The sequence below is a fragment of the Tyto alba genome, unplaced genomic scaffold, assembly GCF_018691265.1.
Source record: "Tyto alba isolate M040663 unplaced genomic scaffold, T.alba_DEE_v4.0 Super-Scaffold_11, whole genome shotgun sequence".
Taxonomy (NCBI): Eukaryota; Metazoa; Chordata; class Aves; order Strigiformes; family Tytonidae; genus Tyto; species Tyto alba.
In genome coordinates this window covers 9,111,975-9,135,601 of record NW_024881273.1, presented here as the reverse complement: position 1 = coordinate 9,135,601, position 23,627 = coordinate 9,111,975, and the positions used below count along the sequence as shown (strand labels likewise).

The 23,627-nt window shown below is 50.5% G+C and overlaps 1 protein-coding gene across 5 annotated transcripts in view; it reads right to left on the bottom strand.

Moving 5' to 3' along the window:
- The window catches only part of ASTN2 (astrotactin 2), a 360,791-nt gene that overhangs the window by 200,820 nt on the left and 136,344 nt on the right, over window positions 1–23,627 (bottom strand). For all 5 annotated transcript variants that reach the window (XM_033011918.2, XM_042786505.1, XM_042786506.1 and 2 more), the window contains 4 exons: window positions 13,896–14,063; window positions 1,536–1,620; window positions 1,303–1,377; window positions 718–855 (listed from right to left, as the gene is read on the bottom strand). In XM_033011918.2, coding sequence (XP_032867809.2) covers window positions 718–855; window positions 1,303–1,377; window positions 1,536–1,620; window positions 13,896–14,063 — 466 coding nt within the window. The remainder of the gene's footprint in view (window positions 1–717; window positions 856–1,302; window positions 1,378–1,535; window positions 1,621–13,895; window positions 14,064–23,627) is intronic.

Sequence of the window (23,627 nt, the reverse complement as noted above, 5' to 3'; positions counted from 1 at the left end):
AGAGGCTACTGCTCCCTTTCCAGCTGGGGCACAGAGAACAACCATTTTCCCTGGCTCCTTTTCCAAGGGCACCCCTTTGCCCACCCTCAGCCCAGTCTCCCAGCAAACAGCCTCTCCTTCCACCAGTGCAATCCTCCTCCTGCAACGCCCTCTGAGGTCCCACTTCTGAACAAGTCACAAGTCCAATGACATCTGGTTAAAATGCAAGCTACCCAAAATGGGAGAGCCAGAGAAATATCTGGGCATTTACTGAACCTGAGGAAGTAAAAACAAACCTCTAATTGTTTAATAACTGGATGAGCAACATGGCCTTTCACCAGCCTCTGACTATGGTCTTTCATGAGCACCACTGTGGAGTATCAAGGGCTAGGTGGATGTGATATAAGCATGAGTTTCTGAAAGATGACAGCACCTCTGTACTGGTAAATGCATCAATTTAAGCTATGCAATCTAACATTAGATTTAAGCCATCTTAAAATTGCCTCGCCACAGGCTCATACCAATTTACCTGACTGGATTGGCAGACTTCAGAGCTATATATATATACAGGTTTGGCCTAGACCCATCAGGACCAAAAGAGCCTGGAGAACTATCACATCAGATTTCTTATTGGAAGAAAATTAATCAAACACCATAGAAATTACTGCATCCTCAATAACAATTTAAAGAGCAGTGTAGTCACTCAAGCATGAGGAAAATGAGAAATCTGCTTCCTACCTGACATCTGCTGGATCTTCTGTCACCAGAACATCTGTCTTGCAGCTGGCAAGGGGGTTGATGGAAAGCTCCACGGGGGGCACCACGAAGCTCTTACTGACGGGCAGCCACAGGCCTTGACCCAAACTATAGGTGGACCTGGAGTAAGGACAAACATGTTATATAGCAACAGAGCGTCCACAGCAAACGGTGGCCCTCTATTGCACCTGACCACTTGGAAGTCAGAGCAGTGGTGGCACCGTGGGATAAAGTCAGTCATTTGGTCTTGTCCTGAAAGCCAAATGAGAGAGGAATAGCTAGAGATGTGACATGGAGAACACGGTGATGGTCAAGCTCTTCTTTTTAGTCCTGGGGGACTTTCTGTGCACAGTGTCCTTGCTTCTCCTGAGCAGTGTCTGGCCAAGGGGACGAGAACCCTTCCCTGACTGCAGAATATGGACAAATCTCTCCAGTCTGCCAAAGGCAAACGACACTTGTGTCCCCCAGACAGTAAAACAAGTACCCACGAAGTAGCATCCGCTGGGATACCCTCACCGGCTCTCCCCTCCCGATGTCTTTTTGAGAGAGAACACCCCTTTGACTCACCTGAGTATCTTCTCCGGCGCCTGCTCTCCTGTGACCAAGTCGTATCCCCGCTCGAGCGTCGTGTAGGGCCATGGCCTGGGAGGCAGAGGGGGAAAGAGCAGCTATGGCACGTCACTCGGCAGGGAGAGCAGCACAGCCCGGTCCCGGCTCTGGTGCCGGTGGGGAGGAGAACTGGGCTCCTCACCAACGCGGGGGCCAGGACAGAGCACACGCACCATCGTATCACCACTCACCCTTCGCTGTGACCCCAGTCGCTGCGCACACACAAGTGGCGATGGACAGGGTCTGGGGCGTAGCCTTCGTGGCAGCTGCACTCTCCTAAAAGAGAAGAGGGGAGGATGAGTCCTCTCTGCCCCAGAGGCACGTCAGCGACCGCAGCGTCGGGCCCTGCTCCCCTGCTGCCCATCTCTGCTTGCTCACGGTCATTCCTGGTCCCTGCCAAGGATCTGGAGCGTTCTGGACTCTTCTGAAACCTCCAGCAGATCCAGAGGAGGAGATGAGGAAAGCTGCAAGGAACTTGTAGCTCTCCTGGCTGGGCTTACACACACAGTAGTGGGGATGAGGTTTCATGATGCAAAAGGTCTGTCCTTAACCTCTCCTCCTGTGCAGCCCTGCAGCTCTCCAAGCTCAGCAAGCCTCTGCCCGATGGCCTCCAAGAACACCTCACGTTCCCCACAGAGACAGGCCCGCACGGATCTGGCCCCTGCCCTGGTCCTGCTGAGCCCTGTGCACACCCCTGGCAGAGGGGCTGCTCTGGGGCCAGCAGTTCACTCCTCAGCAGGGATCGGGGCCTCGACTGAGGAGAGCCAGCATCCACCCCGGTCCACTTCCCAAGCTGGGGAGATGCCCCCAACCCATCCTGGCCACGTCCCGTTCTCATCTCTGCTCCTGCCACCTCGCACCGGGACGGGATGGCAGAGCCTCCTGCAGCCCAAACTCCCACAAGAGGATGCAGGAACCCCCCGACACCCGTGCTGTGCTCCCAGCCCGCAGCTGCAGGGTCTCAGCCCTGCTCCCCTTCGCTCTCTGAGCGCTGGATCACCCTATTACACCCTTTTGACAGCAGGAGAAGACATTTCCTGCACCAGAAACCTGACCATGCTTGGCCCAAATTGATTCCGTGTTGGGTAGAAATACATAACCCGGAGCAAGAACCAGCAAAATCAAAAGATTAATTGGATTTGCACGTGGAGTTTCTGTTGCAAGCTGCTGCCAGTGGTTTTCTTCCCCCCCTCCCCTCCTCTCCCCATCGTGCCTGAAGGTGCAGCAGGCTGAGCTGTAAACAGTGGCAGAGGTGGGGACCTGGGGAGGGTGCTGGGGGCGGGGGGGGTACCCCCATCACGGCGGTAATGCAGACTGGCAGGTACCTGCGTGCTCATCGGGATCCTAAGCCAGTTCTTAAAATGCCTTGCAGGGATTGCAGTAAAGAGCTTTATTGTCAGGAGGGAGCAAGACAGGGGTTCAGCTGCTGAGATTTTTGAGGAAGAGCAGCCTGGTAAGGGAAAGGTGGAAAAAAAAAAAAAAAGAAAAGAGGGGGAAAAAAGAGACAGCTAATGATGTGCTAAAATGCAACAGCACCTTCATGAAATATTCACTGCCTTAAACACGTCTAATATTAAAGATTAAATGTCCTGGGATTTGTCCTAGCAACTTCGAAGCACTGATTTATGATCTGTCAAAAACTGCTAACCTCATGATTCATAATGGGAGCGGCAGGAACATTGCTTCTCCAAAAGGAAAGAGTTGGGAGAGAGACAAGAGACGGCAGCAGTAGCCCCTGCTCCAGCTCAGCCGTGCCTGGGGGCTGGGGCGGTCTCATTGCAAGAAAACGCGGGTCCTAATGGCTCCATCAGTGATTTTAAAAAAAGAAAAGTTATTTTTATCTTGGGTGCTTAGTACGCAAGTTTCCCCAGCCGTGCTGCGGATCATTAATTCCTGGCGCTTATTACATAACAAATATATGCTCTGCAAATGAGAGACATCTCAAAGTGCTTGCAAAGCAGAGCTGGGAGTGTTGGGGCACTGGCTCGCCCTCAGCTCCAGCCACAGAAATTAGAGCAAGTAGGGAAAAACCACCTACAGATGTTGGCATCAAACAGCCCGAACGCCTCCCTCCTTATCGATGGCTGGAGGTGCCGGGGCAGAGAACCCCTTTCCCGCAGCACAGGAGGGTTTATTTTGTCCGCTGGTTTGTTTACTGCTCCATCAGTTTGGTGTCGGAAGGAGAAACTCTATCAACCTGCAGAAATATTGATTTTATCGACTCCAATCCTGGAGTTTCAACAGCTACAGCCGGTTCTCAAGGCTTTATTGGGAGGTTTATTGGGAGGTTTATTTCACTTAAGTGAGAGGGCAAACGGTGGCACCAGCTGAGGAGGAGATCCAGGGTGGCAGTGAGGTGGGACACCGGGGAAAGCCACCCAGGTCATGGGGACCACGGGTACCTGCAGTCTGATGGAGGAGTGGGGACTCCATCTCTTTGGGACAAATAGTTTAGGATCCATTTCTGGATCTAGAACCACGAACAGGCAATTAGTGGGGTATCCAAAAAACCTCAGCAGATCTGCTGTGCTCTTACAGGTTTTCCTGAGCTTTTGCTCTCACCCCATCAACATCGACCCTCCTTCTTTGGCCTCCTGAGCTAGTCTCTTATTTTCAGTCTGTCCCCATCCTCCCTGGGCATGATGCTGAGCCAGCCAGGCTAATCCCCACGGACCAAGAAACACCTTGATAAAGTCCCTGAAGTGGCAGGAATGGGGGTTTCCATACATCTAATTCCTCTTTAGGGTAAGCGCGTTTTCTAAAGAGCAGATTTCAACACGCAGCTAAAATAAACCAAACCACCAAAAGCCAAAACAACAGTGCCTTTGTTCAGAGCTACTAAATCCCACGTGCTTCTGAGATGGGTGCAGTTATCTGCACAGCACCATTTGGGCTAAGTTAAGATTCAACTTGAGCTTAAAGCCAAAGTGAACCAAAATAACCAACTTTGACAAATAACCGCACGTGAAGCCGGATGCAATTTCCACAGGTCCTGCACACGCCTCCGCGCAGCGTTCAGCTGCTGCGGGGAGATAAATGAATCAGGATCTACAAACTGCTGTGACAAGTGTCCTATTTCCATAGCCACCAACCCGCAACCTGCCCACAGTAAAAACACAGGCATGTGCGGTCCTTCCTCTTCCTTTGGATTCATAACCCACGAATTGGGTCGGATACTCCACGGCAAATTTTGAGCTGTTACAGCAAAAGGATCACTGCTCAGATAGTTTAAGCAAGAGCAAGTCCCGGTGCTCAGCTCTGGAGGTGCCACGTTATATTTTCAGTGTGTTATTAAACAAAATACTGGGATAGGAGGGAACAGCTCTGCTGTTGCAGAGAGAAGATGCGTAAACCAGGAAATGGAACATCGTAGCTCTAGCAAGAGGCTCAGAAAACGTGTTGTTCACAAGCCACGTGCAGCTGCATGGAAGGGTGAGGGGAGAGCTGAGGCCACGGGCACACAGCAGCAACCACAGCACTGCTCTCCATCCTCCCCTGCTCCCCTGCTCCCCTCTCCCCACTCACACAAAATCTCGTCACAGACCATGTTGCTGTGACTAACTTCAGGTGGCACAGAGTCTCCGTGCCAGTTTCTGCTTGGGGAGGGGGGAGCCCTTGTCTGAAGCAGCAGGACACATCCCCAAACCCCGCAGGCACATCTCACCTGCAACCTCCATCCCCAGGGAGGCTGGTGGAGGAGACGGGCAGAGCCGGGTGCAGGGGGGAGCAGGGAGCCCACCCCACCGACCCAGAGAAGCGGCCGTGCAGCTCCTGCCCGCTTTGGCCCCACGGCATTGCAGGCATCGCTCCTGCTCTCATCTGGGAAGGTGAGAAGGATCTGAAGCCCCACCTGGAGCAACGGGGCAAACTGAGGACACACCGACCTGGTTTCTGCATGGAGATGTGAGCTTCCTCAGCCCATTTCTGAGCAAAGGGCTTCTCGCATCGCCCATGCTTCACACCAGCTTTAGTGCTGGGGCTGCAGAAGGGCAGGGCTGGAGCAGTCTGCCGCCATCGTTAGCATCCGTGGCTTTTGGCTCGGGGTTGGCCCACACTGAGGCTCGCTTGTGCCTGAAGAAAACGAATCTAACAAAAGCCATATCCGAGCGCATCACCTCCAGTGGCACAGGCATGGTGCAAAGCCAACTACGTGGAGGAAAACAGCCCTCCGGCTCCTGCTGCCTCGACCAGCACAGCTGGAGGATTTAGCTCTCTTTTTTTTTAATATCTAAGCTGGAAGTTGCAGAACTATTCTTCCACTTCACCCACCACACCATGATGCTGCTCCTCCTGAAAGGGGAAATGAGGTCTCGTGCTGCACCCGCACCCTCCCTGGTCGTCCCCACGCTGCCCAGGGAGCAGCAGAGCAGGGATGTGGGACGAGCCACCAGCGTGCCAGGGTAATCCTGTTAGCCTCGTTAGGGCAAGAGGTGATCCACGGTGATAATGCTGCAAGATCCCCCTAATCCACCTGCTGTCATTGGTATTTTTATTTAAGGAGTCAGAGGGGCTTTGGAACTGATGGAACAAACCTGTGGCTTGTCAACCTTTGCCTGGTGCTGCCAGTGTCCGTGATTCCCTCCGCCACAGCAGCATCTCCATCCCTGGTGTTCACCCTCATCCCAGAGGGATGCCCCACTGTGCCAGGGCCATGGCCCAGCCACACAGGCACCATCCTGGGGACCAGTCCAGCCCCCAGCTGGGATGGCTGCCTGTTCCCAGAGGCTGCAGGGCCACAAACCCGTGCCTTTCGACCTGCGTGAGCACTGCATGTCCACGCTCACACCTGCTTCAGGGCTGCCTCTCCCACCCAACGTGATGAACAGCCTGGCCCCAGCTTTTTGGGTCCCCTCCTCTCCGGTCACACACCCCCAGGGGGACACGCCAGCCCCAGCAAAGCTCCCTCGGTGCCAGCGAGCCGGGAAGCTGCAGCACCACTTCCCCAGCCATCCCTTGGCCGGGTGATCCTCCCTGCAGAGCCCCCACCCCAGCAGCGGGGTGAGCTCCAGCACAGCTGTCTCCCCAACACTGCCTCTTGCTTCTCCTCCTTCCACCCACCGCGGCACCGGAGGAGAAAGGCTCCGCAGAGGGAGGCAGGCGCCGGGCGGCACGGCGAGGCCAAGCATTTTTTGGCGAACAGAGAGGGCCGTTGAGCGCGGTGGCTGCCCGCCCCGCCAGCCCTCACTGCACCAGTGTTCACTGCGGGGCCGCGGCACAAAGCCCCTCTCTTCTGGGCGAGTGCGGAGCCATCTCCAGGGTTACCAGCCTGCTCTGAGGCGGGAGGACTAGAGGGTCCCCCCTCCTCCCCTGCTGCAGGGATGCAAAGCCTTCATCCCCATCAGCAGCTTGAGCTGCGTGGCCTGAAACCTCTTGCCCAGAGCAAAGGCGGCTGCAAAAGGTGTCTCCCACCCAGGTGCTGCTGTCCCAGCCACCAGCTTGGTGCTTGGCAAGGGCAATGTCCCCTTGTCACCACTGCCCGCAGTAGGAGCTGCAGCCCAGGAGCCCGTGCTGGGGCAGAGGGGACCTGGGTGCTCCCACGTTGGGCTCATGGGCCACCCTCCTGCCACCACGCAGGACACCCCGTGCCGCCCCCAGCTCTGCCGTCCCCCCACGCGTCCCTCCCGAGGTGGTGGCAACGTCCAGGAGCACCAGCACCAGCCCCGAGCACCAGCTGTGTGGCACAAACCAACAGATTGACACAAGTCACCCCATCCTTCCTACGGCCACCGCCACCAACCTCCCATAATGAACCTGTCGAGGCCTCAGACTCTCGTCCGTGTCCAGAGGAAGCCCTGTGCCAGTTTAACCTTTGCAAAACATTCTTGAGCTCCTCACGAAGAAACAACCTCTTCACCCAGAATCTGCACAAAGTCTGCCGTGGGTGAATCAAACCTCAAACCTTGTGTCCTTCAGCCACCTGAAGTGTTTGCTGTGACCCCGCGGGCACCTCTCACAGACTGTTCTTCCTCCCCACTGCAGAGCACCCCGGACCCTCGGGGCAAGAGGAGGCTGTGGGGCTCCCGCCGGGGCACGGCGTGGTCCAGTGGTCCCCACCACCATCTCCAAACCACGGGTGATGCTCACTGCCTTGACCTGTCTCCCTCCCCGCCTACAGCAACCCCAGTGCAGGCAGATCTGGCTGCACCCCTGCACGCCACCCAGCTGCAAAAACCCACAGGGAGGTGCCATGGGCCCCCCAAAGCAACACCTCTCCTTGGTGCCAGCCCTCCTCCCAAGGCTCGATTACTCTACCAGGGAAACACAAACCCTGGGAGCCACAGGAAAGATCTCAGCTACGAAGTCCTCCCACAGACGGGAGTTGCTCTGCCTGCAGGCTGGCCTAAATAAATATAAGAAAACATCAAACTATCTGCTAGCAGCACTCCCCGTGCTGGCCTCAAACCCGCTGCCGGAGGTGTGAGCACAGCATCTCACGGCTTCTCGGGTGCCCCGGCACAGCTCCCCGGGGAGGAGCGGCTCCCAGCAGTGCCAGCACAAGGGTGAGCTCGCCAGGACAGGACAAGACACACATTTGCCCAAGAGTTGGCACCAGGGTTTCCCAGCAGTAGAGGTATGGGTGAGAGGAAAGTTTAAAAAGCCCGCAACAAAATCCTTCCTTAAAGTTTGCTGTACCCCTGTGGGATGGCAGAGCAAGGGCCTCTTTTGAGGAAATTCGGAAAAAATTAAACACAGGCAAGGATGAACAAGGTTCTTAACCATAGAATCATAGAATGGTTTGGGTTGGAAGGGACCTTAAAGACCGTCTAGTTCCAACCCCCCTGCCATGGTCAGGGACACCTTCCACTAGACCAGGCTGCTCAAAGCCCTATCCAGCCTGGCCTTGAACCCTTCCACTTTAATATTTCATTAAATTCCCAACTTAAGTGAACAAATGAAGCATCTTCAGAGAGCTGCTGCTTGAGTCAGGGTTAGCCTCTGGCCGAGGCTGTGGCTTCTCCGACAACTGCGGCGGCAGCGCTGGCTCCCGGTGAGGCTCTCTGAAAAGCTTCTCTTCTCGCCCTTGCTACCTGCTGTCCCTGTCCTTTGGGGATGGCACGTTCCAAGCCTGAGTCTCTGCTTCATCCTGACGGGAAATGCCATTTCAGCAAAAGCAGTTTAGCTCTTGAGGAATGAGACAGGGAAAACCTGGAGTTAATACAACAGTTATCCCTCCTCTGCCCGCACTGCAAGTCACCCTCTTCACGCAGACCCATCACAGCACTTAAACTCAAGCTCAACTTCCAAGGATTGCATCTGGGTTTACGCTCTGCACAGATTTTATTCTCATTATCATCTGCTCAGCTCCTGCAGCACGCCGCCAAGGACGATCTCCCTGGGCACACCTGCATGGCTGATGCAAGGAAGCAGCAAGAGGTCCCGAGCATGGACCGAGGGTGGTCTGCCATGCCATGGCTCTTATCTTCTGGGGTGAACACTGCCCCAGAGCTGGCCAGGGTGGGGTGAGAAGCCACCTCCTGCAGTGCTGGTGGGACAGGTCAAGCCAGGGAGATGAGCCCAGGAGCTGCTCCACACTGCAGAACTCATTCCTCTTCCCATCTCTCTGTGGTCTTTAGACAAACACAGAAATGCCATTACAAGAACATTAGCAGCTGCAGGATTAAACACTCTAATGGCAGAAAATGAGAGTGTAAAGACAGCACAGATAACCTTAACTCAGCCCCCTCACAGGCATGCATTTTGATTGCTGTTTATGTATACCACTTCAGCCTGAAGCTAAATTAGCTTGGGAGTTAACTGCCTCCTGCCCTGCTTGGTGCACAAAGCAAGCTGTGCCGCCACATGAAAAGAAATCGTATATTACATGGTTTTTGACCAAGTTATTAAACTCCATACCTTAGAGAGACAGAACCTCATCTTATAAAAGTCTAAGTCAATAAAGACACTAGGATCCTCCAACAGCGAAAATAGCAGAAGTGCACAAGAACAAACAAATATTACTTGATGTGCACAAAAGCTGCATGATATTAAATTGAACTATTGGAGAAAACGGCTGTTTTCATAAACACAAATACACCCTCACCAAGGTTGGTCATCTGATTTACATGCTCAGCTCTGCAACCTCCAAATTCCCTTAACAGGTTGCCTTTAAAAAATGGCTGTTTAAAAATTGTTTTCATTTGTCTCCTGCCCACAAGGCCCCTATCCTACCTGGACAGGAACACCATGTGCAGCTCTGGTGACAAACTAGCCCATTTGGAAGATGATGGAAACCTTTTTTTTTTTTTCCCCTCCTGTCAATTTCCAGAAAAGACCCTTCACTACCGTATCTCATTTGGTCCTTACAAGCCCGTGCCTATTGCTTTGGGGAGTGCCATCAATTGTGGATGCAAAGGAGAGAATTTAGATGGAGAAGTGCCTGATTTATAGATGGAGGAAAAAAAATTCAACGCATTTGCACCTGCTAATCAAGGTAGCTATCCATCTCGTTTATGCCACTGCTCCGGCAAGCCTGACAGCACAAAATCAGAGGCTGTTTCTTCCAGCATTTGGCCCTAAGGGACCGATTCTTCAGCAGGTCTCTTAAGCGATGCCCGCAGAATGTGCAAGTGAATCAGTTTTGTGCATACAAAGCAGGTAATTGTGCTCACAAATCAGGATTTGCATATGCTGCCAAAAACAGAGGCTCTCATAAATGTTCCCAGTGCTGGTAAGGGAGGCCAGTGAAAAAGCAAGTACTCCTGGATTTTATACAGAGGTATCCCAGTGCGTGGTATGAGCTGGCAACACATTCCACATCTGTCCAAAATACAGAGAGCAAGGAGAGTTGACTGCAAGTCCCAGAAGATGAGAAACCTTCCCTGTTCTTGCTTCAAGCAGCACAGTCAGCACCTGCCAAGAGGATGGGACGTTTTGGCTGAACCCCTTCAGCCGAGGAACGCATCCCGACCCCGGCGAGGTACCTGTCCCATCTGGCTGGGGCACGGCCACCGTGTCACGTCTGCAAGACACTCAGCAGCATCTATTTATTTCTGTATTTGCGGTCACGTCAGACCAACCAGCTCGGCCATTTCCAAGGCAGGGGGGAAGGAGAAAGATGATATTTTGCTCATGTGCAGATGTTGGTGCTTCCTCTGAAAAGCCCTGATGAGCTGATGCTTTGCAATGCGAGTTTGAAATTTGTCAGGAGGGCAGCAATCATTTAATTAAAGAGTGAGTCACACGGCAAAGACACAAGGGAAGGCAAATTAAGGTCAGGCAAGCAAAAATGTATTTTGGCATTTCCTAATGTTTCAGAGCCTCTGTTTTCAGTGAGGATTATTATTCATACTGTAGTACTTGGTGGCTGGAGTCATGAGTCAGCACGTTGTACGGACAGATCTTATATAAAACTCCAACCCAACAGACATCTTCAGAAAGGGAAAGGGGTAAGAGCTCGAGTCCCACCAGACAGAGCGTACGTGACCTGGGGACCTCTGTCCAAATGTGTGCCAGGAGCCCGTGGCACTGTCACTGAGGGCGAGTCCTGCCCAGAGGTCTGCCTACACCTTGGGGCAAGGACGCTTTGGGACAAGGCTGTATCCACACTGCCACGGAGAGTGGCTCCGAGGGGAAGGCTGAAGTCAGATTAGCTACAAATGTGCTGAAGGACCTCAAAGCTGGCTCTGCTGCTCTTCTCAGTGGGAATCTTCAAAGCTTTCATCCTCCAGACAGGACAAACCTTAGTCCATCCTCCTCACGGATGCTTCACCCAGCCCGAGAGGACAGAGGGCACGGAAAACTCACAGCACAGCACAGCACCCATCGATTGGGATGCTCATAGAGATGATAAAATCCCTGACCTGAAAAGGTTGAAATCTAGGCGGGATTTATGTCCCACAGTAAAACTGCAGACCTGTGTCTCTCATGGTGATAAAAATAAATCACCCTTAAAAATAGAATGACATTAATAAAAATAAATCTAAAAATACATGCAGTGCATCACAGAGTTACAGTCTGTTCCCAGCATGGCATGGAAACTTCTCATCAGCTAAAGGCTGATCAATGGTGATGAACATAAGCAGCGCTTGGGGCTACGTCCTGGGGTAGGGTGTCAAATATGTACTTCCAAAGGTCTAATCTTCAGTAGGTGGTTGCTCAGATCTTGTGAAGTTTGGACCTCTCAAGTGCGTCTTAGATTTAGGCTCTGAAAATCAGCAGCTCCACCAGCCAGTCCTGCCCTACCCCTGCGGACCCAGCTAGTGTAGACAGGGGAAAGATTTTGCTTTATCCACGTGCAAACTCCCAGGTTGGAAAGAGGGGGAAGAAGCCGATCGACAGATTTCAGGTGAGAAACCTGATGTTTCAGATCAAGGCTGCTTTTCCCTCACCTCCCATTACAGGTAAGCAGGGAGGATGGGAACCAGGGATAGGAGCCATAAAGCAGCTGGCGAGGTTAGGATCCAGCGCGGTGCTGGAGCAGAGCACTTCCCGGGCTAACGAGCGTCGCTCCCTTCCCTGCAAACGAGATCTGACACGTCCTGCGAGAGCGTGGGGCACCCAGCGAGAGCGACAAGCTGCTCCGGCGAGCTGGCGACGCAGGGGGAGCAGCAGCTGGGCCGGCACGGGAAAACAGCCGCTCCTCGCAGCGGAGGCCGTGCAAGGATTAAACCAGCCCTGCTCGGTGCCAAGGACAGCGTGGGGCTGGCGAGTGGACCCACGGGGCTCCTCCAGTGGGAAAGTCACACCCTGGCTCCATACGGTCTCCCCGCGGTTTCTGCTGGAGGCAGAGTTCTTTCTCTCCTCCTCCTCTGAACCAGAGGACAGCTGAATGCACCCTCCCTCTCCCGCGGAGGTGGCTGCGTTTCGCGGATGCCTGAAACAATTCTTCTGCTCTGTGACATCTGGATGAGAAGAGCCTCCTCCTGCACCATCTCCATCTGCCAGAGCGGCTGCTGCCACCTCCCAGCCCTCCTTGGGACTGTAGGGGATGCACAGGACTCGCTTCCATGGGAAATTCATCCAGCACAATCATTCTGCTGCAGTGATGCCTGCCAGTGCCTCTGTGCAGATGAGCCTTAAGGAACAGGAGTACTAAGAAGGAGAGAACATTGTCTTTACCAGGAAAATGGATTTAGAAGACCAAGTTCAGTATTTGCAGCTCAGCTGAGCAGGAAGGGATGAGAACAGGGTCACAGCTGCCAGCCCATGGTGCATTCAAGACTCTGAAGGATTTCCTCCTCTCAAAATGCCCTGTATTAATGGCACAGTTCGTGGCAATGGGAGGCTTAGAATAAGCCTTCTCCTCTGTGAGCCATTGCTCTTCAAACCCCGGCAAAACCAGCAACGAACATCCCTACTCACAGTCATGAGTCTCGGACACAAACACGTAGTGAAGAAACTCTCACTGCTAAGAAAGGAAGAAAGCAGCTCACGCGGAGAGCCAGGGCTAACCTGGGCACTTCTCTGCAAGGGGATGGGCGAGTTGTGTGCTCTTTGGATGCAGAACATGCCCGGAGCAACAGGGCCACTTGTCTCCAGGCCACCAAGAAGGCATCCCACACGAGGCGAGGTCCCGGGGGCAGGAGCAATGCTCACTGCTGCAGAGGGCATGGCACACCCTGCATGCCAAAAAACCAGCAGAGTCCCCGAGCCACCTTCCCATGCGAGGTCCTGTCACCCGCACCAGCTGAGATGTCACCTCCTGAGGGCCAGCATGGGCTGGGGTCACACACTTCCCACCCATGCAGACCCCCTGCCTTCATTCACTAGTTGCACGTTTGCTGCTTTCTGTGTTCCCAGCTCACTGCAGACTCCAGGATCCCCATTTGTCACCCAGGAGCATGTAGGCCAAAAGGAAAGATGACGCTTCTCCTTTGCCCGGGCCCACATCTCGGAGTCCCAGAGGGGCTGGCTGCTGCTTCACAGGGGCAGCCTTGGCGTGCAAGCAGAACACGCTCAGCAAAAAGGTCATTGACAGATGAGGAAAGATGGCAGACTTTTCTTCCCCTAACGAGTCTGCCTTTTGCTCGTGATCATAAAAGGGGATTTTCCCCCATCCCAGTCCTATCTCGGACCCCAAGCCTGGCTCTCTGTCCCTTCTCATTGCCGGAGGGGAAGGGAGAGAGAGGTGCTGCATTGTGGTTGGCTGCCAATCAGGCCCAAACCACGACAACTTCACAACTCCATGAGGAAGGGTTGGAGGAGAGATCCAACTGAGGTAACCATCAGGCAGAAGCACCAATGAGAAACGTGGTGCTCTGTGGTGGAATGGGCGAAAAAAGAAAAGGGATGGAGATGGGGCATGCTCATGAGCAGATTTTCCAGACTGGACAACAAAATAGCACAACTCAGAAGCAGATAAACTCCACACACCTACAGCTGCCACAACAAAGAACTGATAGGTCCAGCATTTTGAAATCCCAGACTTGTGCTCACTTTCTTTATACTCTGCTGATGGGGGTCACCACTGTTACCCTGCTGGTACCCCTCTTGGTTCTCTGTGCCTAACACCAGGCTAATGCAGAGGTGAGATGGGCAGGCATGGAAGTACCCAGAGACAAACTTTCTCCCTCACATCTCCAAGCTTTGCAATGTCTTCACACTTCCCTTACCTGTCTCTTGGTCACACAGTTGTTCACAGGCATCAGTGGTCCTCTGTCCACAGAGGTCTCTCACCCAGGGGGACGTGGCATTGATCTGATAGTACAGGGACAGCTTGGCTGGATTAAGCCAGTCGGAGATGTCCAAGTAGCTCCCCTCGCTCACAACGAAGCTGCTGCCTGGAGGGTGAGAAAAAAGTGCATAAGGTGAATGTAAAAATTAAAAAAAATACCCAAACAAATGTGTGTTTTGGCCCAATATCAGAACACTCTACTGTTCAGGAGCTGCTGTGATATCAAGATCAGCAAAATAATAACGAGTTCACCAACACTTGGACCCAAAGGACTTAATTTGACCATTCCCCTCCATACAATGCACGGTCCACCAGCTGGGACATTTCTCTGCCCAGGCACTCCCCTACCCCTACTCTACTGACCGTCACGAGATACTGGATTTGATTCCCAGATCTCTGCAGAAATATGGAGCAATGTAATTATTCTCATCTGCCAGATCGGAGCGTCGCTTCCCCAGCCCATGCGGGTGGTGTCCGCGAGACGCCTGGATGCCAGGCGCAGGACACGGATGGGCAGTGGCAGCACGGGCTGTTGCCCCTTCAGTTCTTTAGTTGAAGGTGAGTGAATTGGCCCAACACACAACTTCTTGTATGAGTGGTCTCGTGTCAGACACTCCCTCACCCTCTCCCTCCTGAGAGTTACAAGTGAATTCCTGCCAAAAATCTTTTCTTACAAAATCTTACGTTTCTTTATTTTGTGAAATGTATTTTTCCCCACTGGCATCTGGGAATATGCATCATCTAATTAGCCAAATAGATTTTCAGTTCAGCCCAATCATTTCCTTATCTAACATCTGAGGCCCAGCATCGCTTGGGGGATTTTGCAGGCACAGAGGTCCTCATTAACTCTGATCTTCAATTACATTGATTATAAGACTGCCTCCATAATAGTGCTGCACAGATCAGAGGGGAGCCAAAAAACCTCTGCCATTAAGTGGTGTTTTGCAAAAGTTACCAGGGTAAAAGCCTCTAAAAACAGGGGAGAAGAAATCTTCAAAGAGGAGCAGGCAAGGGGAACTGTCAGGTAGCCCAGGAACCCACATCCTTCCTTCCACTAAGTGCTAGAAATTCACAACCACTATCTGAAGATTCAAATCCTTCTTAGCCATCATCCAAAGATGGCAAGTCTATAGATCCAGGATGCATTTTCATGAAACTTTAGGGCTTGTACCCCTTAGTAAAGGACTGGGACATAATTTTCCTAAGCACTGCATAAGATCTTAGCTCAATGAAAGCCAAGCAACTAAAGAAGTAGGACAAAAAAAACCCATAGCAGCAACCACCCCACACAAACCTGCTTGAACATAAACTCCTGATTTCCTTTTGAAGTGAATCACTGATGCTTCAGCAAGAAGGAGCCCTTCTAAATCTCATCCCATGCGACATTATCCATGCAGAGGATAAAAAAAGCAAAGCTTGAAGTCAAGCATCCCAGTGAGCGACCCCATTTTCAGGCATCCTGAGATCTCAGTGCCATACATATCTGGGCCCTAATTTCACATGAATTTAAATCTTCTACATTTATACTGTTTATACCCCATAAACGTATTCACAGACGCTTCTCTACACTCAAAGCCAATGGAGGCTGTCAAGCTACTGACTCTTCAAGCAAATGAAAATTAGACAACCCGGATCCAGCTGCTCTGGAGACACAGCAAGGCAGGAGCCTGTATCACCAAGGCTGCAGGATACATCTCAATCAGACACACGGCAGCCATAAATTGCCGGGTAAACTCCACAGCACCAGTGGAAAGCATCAAAACGCTGAGCACAAAGAAGTACCTTAGAGCCACGTAATTTTATTTCTAATTATCATTCTTTCCCATTAATATTTAAAGACAGCTTTAAATACCAATGACAACTATTGCTGGTTTATTTTACCAAACAGAAATGCATCATGAACCCATTGGGAGCGTTTACTATTTATGTGTATGTGTCTACGTAGTAACCTGTCAATCTTGCTTTCTTCCTTACTTTTGTAGTTCCCTAATAAAGAGCAAGGATTGGGAGGCACATAAACACATTTTGAGGCTCAGCTACAAACAACTCCCTCTGCACCCAAAGACTGAAGAGTGAAACCACCAGCTCTCGATTAAATCCCTACTTAATGAACCCCACTTCTAGTTAAAATACAGCCAGCCTGAAAGTAACAGAAGCAAATCAGAAATAAAATAGTCATATAATTAGTATTCACAAAGACGAAGGTGACTCGAGCTGGCAGAGCATCCCAGCCCAGGAGCTGGGTTGGGTTGGGCTGGGCGATGGGGGGGTGACTCTGGAGCTCCCCACCAGCCCCACACACTTTGCTCCTCGGGGAGGAGGAAGCACATTCGTGGCCTTGCTGTCAAATCTTCATCTTCCTTGGATAACCCAGCCTGTCTGATGCTGGAAGTATAAAAACTGAAAAACTATATCTTTATGGAAGTACCTCCTAAATCAACACCAAAATACGACACCTGGCCAGGAGCCAGTAACTTCTCTGTCAGCGGTGTTTTGGTGTCCATGTAAAACCACAAATGTGGGAAGCTGCAAATGATTTGCAAATTGATCAAGGTTTGCCATATTCTGTACAGAGAAAGACCTTCTCAAATATAATGCAACCATAACTTAACTAAAAAAGAAAAGTCCTGGTATTTTCAAGATGAATTAATTGATTTTAGTAAGTCTGATTGAGCTATTATCCTCAATATCAAAAGTGTTAAAAAAAAAAAAGCAGAAGTGAAAACATTTGAATCCAGAATCCCTGAGTTCAAGTTCAATGTAAAATGGAGTCTTTCCTACTTCAGTCTAAGGAAAAAACAAAACAAAACAAAACAAAACAAAAAAAAAAAAAAAAAAAAAAAACAAAAAAAAAACAAACCAAACCAAACCTGGGGAAATGAAAGGTTTTAGTTAATTGTAAACACTTTCCTTCCTTCCTAGGAGGGAGGGGACAATTTCCAGCAAGGAAACTTCTCACATCTTTGAAGCTGAGTGTGTCACATCTCTGCTGGGTAAGATTTTTAGAGGTGTTCACAGATGCTCTCATCACCTTCCCTCCCATTGAAAATACAAACAAACATCCCAACCTTGATCCCTTTATAGCTTGCATAAGAAAAAAATAACAGGAAAAGGCGTTTTACAAATATTTTGAAAGCTAAAATTCAGAAGATTTCAAAGCCTTTTCACACAATTTTTCTCTTTATTTTCAAAGAATCCACACATAGAAAACAGTTTTCAAAAGTCACCAACGTGCACTTATCAAAACCATCTTGAAAAGCTCAGGAAGGGCAGGTTGAGTATCAAATCCTTTTAGAAACTACCAAGAACAAACATTTTCTAAGCAAGAGCCATTTCAAACATCTTTAGCTTGCCAGAAGCATCAGCCAGGTTTGTTTTCACCAATGTGCACTCTCTCAATGGAGATAAATTAAGGAGGAGGGAAGGGGGGGGTGATGGGGAACCCGAGGGGTCCACATCGCCGGGGCAGTGGTGGGGAGACCCTGCTTGGAACCACCCTCTGAAACCTGCCTAAAGGACCTCAGACCCCACCGAATCGCCCCCACACCCGCACCCAGTTTGAGGCACACCTACAGTCGCTGCCCACGGACCCTGGGGAGCAGACCCCAGCAGAGACACTCTCCAAAGATACCCAGAGAGACCGTCCACCCTGCCACCCTGCTGTCAATCCCAGCCCCTCCCACGTGTCCTCCTAGACACAAGTTTTGAGCTTCCCACTCAAAACGTTACCCTTGGATGGAGACATTCAGGCCTCAGGGTAAAACAACCATCAGTAGTACAGTGTCAACCAAACAAGGGAACACAACAGTGAAATAGCAGCTCTCCACCCACCACCACCACCACCTCCCAGACACCCCCTTGGTAGGACACATCCCTTGAGCACTGTTGGCTTTACGAGCCAGTCTACACTGTAGAGCAGCACTGTAGTGCCATGGAGAACACCAGTACACAGCTACACAGCCATCTCCCGGCTCCACAAGGTCCACCAGCACCTTGAGAGATTGATTTCTTTGGGGTTTGTATGCGTGTGTTTTTCCACACTCCCCCCTTCCTCCTCCAACGCTGATCAAAGCCAGATCAGTTAAGGCATCATCAAAAGTTCATGTCTCTCACGCTGGGGTCTCCTTCAAAGTTCAGTGGAACTGCTTAAGCCTTGACAAAAGAGGCTTGAAGTTTTGACATTTCAAAAATCATTTTCCAGAACACAACAGGATAAAACAGCTCAGAAGAGATATCTAACAAGGGAAAAGAACAAAGTGCCCAAAAAGCAGCCAAAAGGGTTTGGCTTTTCCTTTCCCTCTCTCTCCCTCTTTTCCCAAGGGAAAAGATCAAAAAATAATTTTTCTTGAAGAATTTCTATTTCTTTCTCCCTCTGCTCTTTTTGTCTTCTTTGGTCCATTCACTGTTTCTTGGCCAACGAAACTCCTTTTCATCTAAAATTAGTATTTTGTGTTGGAAAGCTATGGGAGGTCATACTACAGGTTGCTATTAATGTATCCATCCCTACACTGTCATACAATTATAATCCTGTTAGATTTTTTTTTTAAACACTAGAGGAAGGATTATCCCTCTTGCTCTATTCTACAGGTACAAAGAATAATCCTATGTGATTTCTTCAGAGATCTTTTTTTTTTTTTTTCTTGTTAAACTTGAAAGAACATTTCCCAAAGAGACAACTCCTCCCCTATCAGCTCTTTATATTGATCAGCTCTTGCTTTTCTGTCCCGGTCCCAGGTAATGAAAATGTCTGATTCTTAAATTTCTTTCAGAAAATGCAAAACCACCAGACAGATGTTGGATGTCCAGGACACACATAGCAAATGAGGCTTGCAAGCAAGCAAACCAGGCTTGGTGCAGGATCGCACCCACAGCCTAATGCCCTGCTCAGCTTTACCACCCTTCTCCTGCTCAGTGCAAAACTAGGTAATTTTGGAATAATTTAAATTCTTCAAAGTCAAACTCTTAAGTCTATATTCTAATTTGAAGCCAGGGATAGTGTCACATGAGGTTAAAATCCAGGCTATCCACGTCATTGTGTTTTTCAAATGGTTTCTCTCTTGAACAAGATGCAATGCTTAAACAGAAAGTTATAACAAGTTTTCAAAACAACAAAAGCCTACAGACACGCCTTTCATTTACTCTTCCTTTAGCCGAAGTGCGTCCAGTTTAGACCGCGCATGGTGCCCGACTCAAGGGTGTATTTTCAGCACATGAATTACTTGCTCGGCCGTGGGCTGCTCACGCCAGCGCTCCCCAGCCCGCTAACGATCAGACCCAGAGACCCCCATTCCTTAGAAACGCTGTCAATCCTGCCAGAGCTTTTTCACTCTGGCAAAGCAGAAGCAAATTAGTGATACAAATCTGTATGTAATTATAGCTCAGACTAGAAGCATCTTTCCTGTGGGAGGAGCAGGGTTACATTTTAATTGTTAAATTGCACTTTCTTGATAATTCTGACAGACTCTTTCTTTGGGTTTTCTTGGCAGTCAGTCCTGATTTCATCAGGGCTGAACTTCTGACAAGCAACACACATATTTAACTTTACACAGCAGGTGATGACTCGGCCAGCTTTTACCAAAACCAAGCGCGATGGCATCTTCCCACCCCTGCCTTGTGGTCAAGCTCACGCTGCAACAAGATCTCCCATGGCATAATTAGACAATATAATTGTGCAGGTGTTAGTAACAGCACATCTCTGTCCTCAGTAGGCATCCAGGCCAGCAATAGCTGAGACAGAAATTAGACTCCTAAAGAAAAGCTTCTCCTTAATGCTCCATATCTCCCAACTCCCACGCTCCAGCCTGGGGCTCCTTCTCAGTGATGCTCTCTAGATATTGGACAAGAGTTTGAGTAAATCCAGCCTAAATCTAATCACATTGCAAAGTATATGACGGATGAGTTATGATAAGCTTTAAAAAACATGAAGTGTGTGTGAACGGAGATTTTCCAGCCAGCACCAAGGCCAAACATCCTCCCATGATGGCAGAAAACACAACCACGAGGCAGCATGTGCGAAGTTAATACACCACAGACCGAGGTGAGCTACCACCCACTCACCATGAAATGCACCTGAAAATTTCCTCACATGAGAGGTTGCACGTCAGCAATGCTACCTGTTGGGAGAACAATGAAGTAGCAGGTTCCTAGCTACGCAGCCTCCAAAAATCCTCACTGCATTGCTGCACCATTGCTGCTGCAGGTATCCCATGAATTCTTGTTTGAAAGCAAGTGTGGCCTAAGCCAGCTTCCTGGGGCTGCCCCACCACCACGGTGCAAGCAGGCAGGGTCTCATCCTGCAGATGCAGAGGTCAACGTTTGCGTCTCTCCATAGGAAGCAGGCTAGTTGGTCAAAGACACGGGGGCTTACTGCAGCCCTCCCTCCCCACCCCTCCCAAATTCGAGGTTGGTAGAAGCTCAGCAGGCACTAGATGCCACCTCCCCTGTGCTGGGCACATCCTGCCTCTCTCGGGATGCAACAGCTGCTGGCTCTGAACTGGCTCCTGCTGACACCACCCAAATATCAACACCAATCCCCCCCTGCTCTGAACCCAATAAATCCTACAAAGGAGAAAGGATGAGGCATTTGCCTTCCCTTAGCAAACCGAGCTGCCAGCAGGCATGTGGCCAGGGGAGCCGGGCCGGCACAGGGAAGAGCTGAGCGCAGGATCACAAGCCTGTCAGAGGCACGATAAAAACATGATGTACTTCAGCCTCCGGAATCTTATTAGTTCTTCATGCAAAGAGCGTTCGCACTGTAAAAGCGTCTTGGAATCCCTTTGATCCATGCTGATACACTTTATAAATTCATGTTAATATTTAGAGTTCACGTCTGGTAACGCTGCAGCCATTTGCTCACATTTTCTTACCAGCCAAGCAGGCACGAAAACAGGAGTGAATTGTAGTACAGACATGGAGGTGACCTGGTGATTAAGAGCTCATGGAATTAAATGTAATCTGCAAAGCTGCCCCCCAGACACGGCCACCTTACCAGAAATACACGGGGTCCAAGGCAGCCAGACCTGGCACCACATCTGCAAGGGGAAAGCATTGCTTCTACCAAAGCCCTGACCCAGGTCTCTGTACAGCAAAACAGGCACCTCTGCAGCAGAATAACTCCAGGGGGAGAAAACAGCACAAGAAGAATCTGATTTCGAGCCAGCAAATTCCCTCTATTGATTTCAGATGGGTCTAGTGGGGCAGGGACCAGCTGGAGAGCATGGGGGACCCCAATGGCAGCAACTCTGAAAGCTCTGATACCTTTGAGATAAGATCCAGTTCTCCATCCTGCTGGTATAAACATGAGATGCTTCATGTGTAAATGCAAGAGCATCTCCAGCTTTTCCTCGATGTAAGAAGGAATGGGGAAGGAGCTGGTCCCCCACCTCCCGCTGCTCATCCCTCTGCGGCCACATGCACAGCACGTGCTGAGCACACGCGCGGGCGAGTGCCTGAGGACACAAGCTAATGCCTGGTCACCTCTGAGGGCTGCAGAAGATTGAGCAGGAGATGTCAAAAGCAAACAATTTAAAGCAACACATTTAATTAAAACCAAAATGAGAAGTTGTTGCGAGTCCAACAATTGCAGTCTGCAGAGCTCCAGCAATCTCCAGGGAAAATTAACACAAGCTGCAAATATAGCAGCATCCAATTCCACTGAATCTTGGAGGGAACAGTGGTGGGGGAAGGTAGGAAATCATCTTCAGATGAAACAATTACCGATCAGCTGCATGACAATTACAGAACGTCATTGTTCAGACAGGCAGACGCAGACACACGAAGCTTAAAAGGAAAAAAAAAAAAAAAAAAAAGCCACAAAGAAGCTTCTTCCAACTCTGCCATCTTGTCAGACACTCAAACCCAAAGCACGGGCTCGAGTGGCAATTCCACCTCCCGCTGCTCTACTGGTTTTGCATGGGCTAGGACTGGGTTTGCTTTTCTCCCCGCGCTGCTTGCAGGGCAGTGTCCATCCGGGGGGATTTATCCACCTGTGCAGGAGGGCCGAAACCGAAATGCAGCGGCTGGAGCCGAGCCCGCCGTGGGGCCAGCACCCACCGTGCCTCTGCTCGCCGACCTGCCGGGCAGCAAGGCTGCAGAGAGAGAGATTACCACATCTCCTCTGGCGTGCGTCTCAGAAGAGGAGGGAAGGAGGTTGTGAATGCCCTGAGATGTCTTTGAAGTGACAGAAACCTGCTTTATGCCCTTTACTTTATTTCCACTTATAAAACGAAGCCCTACAAGCCCCAAGCTAAATGTAGCTCTTGCTTCCTTCTGTACGCACTGGAGGATCTCACCTACCTCTCCCACTAAAGTATCCACATACAAACATCCACCCACACCATATATAACCTCTTTGCAGGCTGTAAAAATGGGAAGCTTTAATTGATACTATATTTCAAACTGTTGTGCAGCAAGGACGTACTCCAGGCTGAGTCCTCTAGGGTATCTTTCTCCAGCCCTGCCTTTCCTGCAAGCTGCTCCCGTTGCTGTATCTCTACTTTTTGAATGATTACTTACAAGAAAGAAAAAAAAAAAAAAAACAGCTATTGAATGTGTAGAGCTGAGTGGCTCACATATTCATAAGGGGTTTTATTGCTCAGATGGAGGGGCTTTTTTTCCTTTCTTCCCCCTTTGACACTGCTAAAGGGTCTGTTAAATAATGCTTTGCATTTCCATATCCTCATAAAAGCCACTACAAGTCTTCCTATAAATCCGAGCCGTCTCCGAAATCAGAACGACGCCTTCTGCTCAGCACGGGCAGAGGCTGCCCCAAAACATGATGCCCTGGAGCAGCAGAAGGGAGGAGATAGGATGCTCCCACCATTGCACCCTAAGAGAAGATTTAGAGGCACCGACCTGCTGCCCAGGGCCAGGAGCTCCCCTCCCTCCCTCCCCGCCAGCCACGGCTTTGCAGGATTTGGCCGCCCCGTGACACGGAGGCAGAGCAGCTCTACAAACCAGGCAAGAACTGCCCAGAGGGGAGAGGAGCAGGGTGGGGGAGAACCCCATCAAATGAACAAAAGGAGGAAAACAAGCCTAGAGAGAGAAATAAGGGCAATAGAGACAGGCTGGTTGTTAATGCTGCTGCTGCTTGCAATACATTCTCCCAGCCTTTGCTGCCGCTTGGCTTCTGGTCCCAGTCCTTCCCCTGCTGGGACTCCAGTGGGGTTGGGAGCTTCCTTCCCTAATGCCGCTGCTCTGTGCAGAGAGGAAAGCTGCTTTCCTACAATGCTGGGGATATTTGGTGGGGCTTTTACCTCCCCTGCATGGCTTTGGCTCCCGGTGTGCTGGAGCTGGCTGGTGTCTATTTAAAGTTTCCTTCAAAGATGAGTTTTCATCTGGTAGGAGAGGAATTTCTTTCTGCCTCTGCCTTTGTTTGGCTTTTCCAGCAGAGGTGTTAGTAGCTGCTTTGCTTTAAGATTTTCCTTGGCTACTGGCATCTATTGAAATACGGCATTTCAAAAAGGAATGAGAGGGCATCCTTCTCTCGCATGAGATCATCTCCCGTGAATGCACCATCCCTGCCTTCTCGCAGAGCCTGCCTTATCATCATGCAAAATACAAAAGAGAACAGCTTCAGGAACCAGACTAAGTGCATGCCAGCATTTACAAGACATGGTGTGCACCATGAAGTACCACGTGAGAGGCTGGTTTAAGACAGATCAAAGCTCCC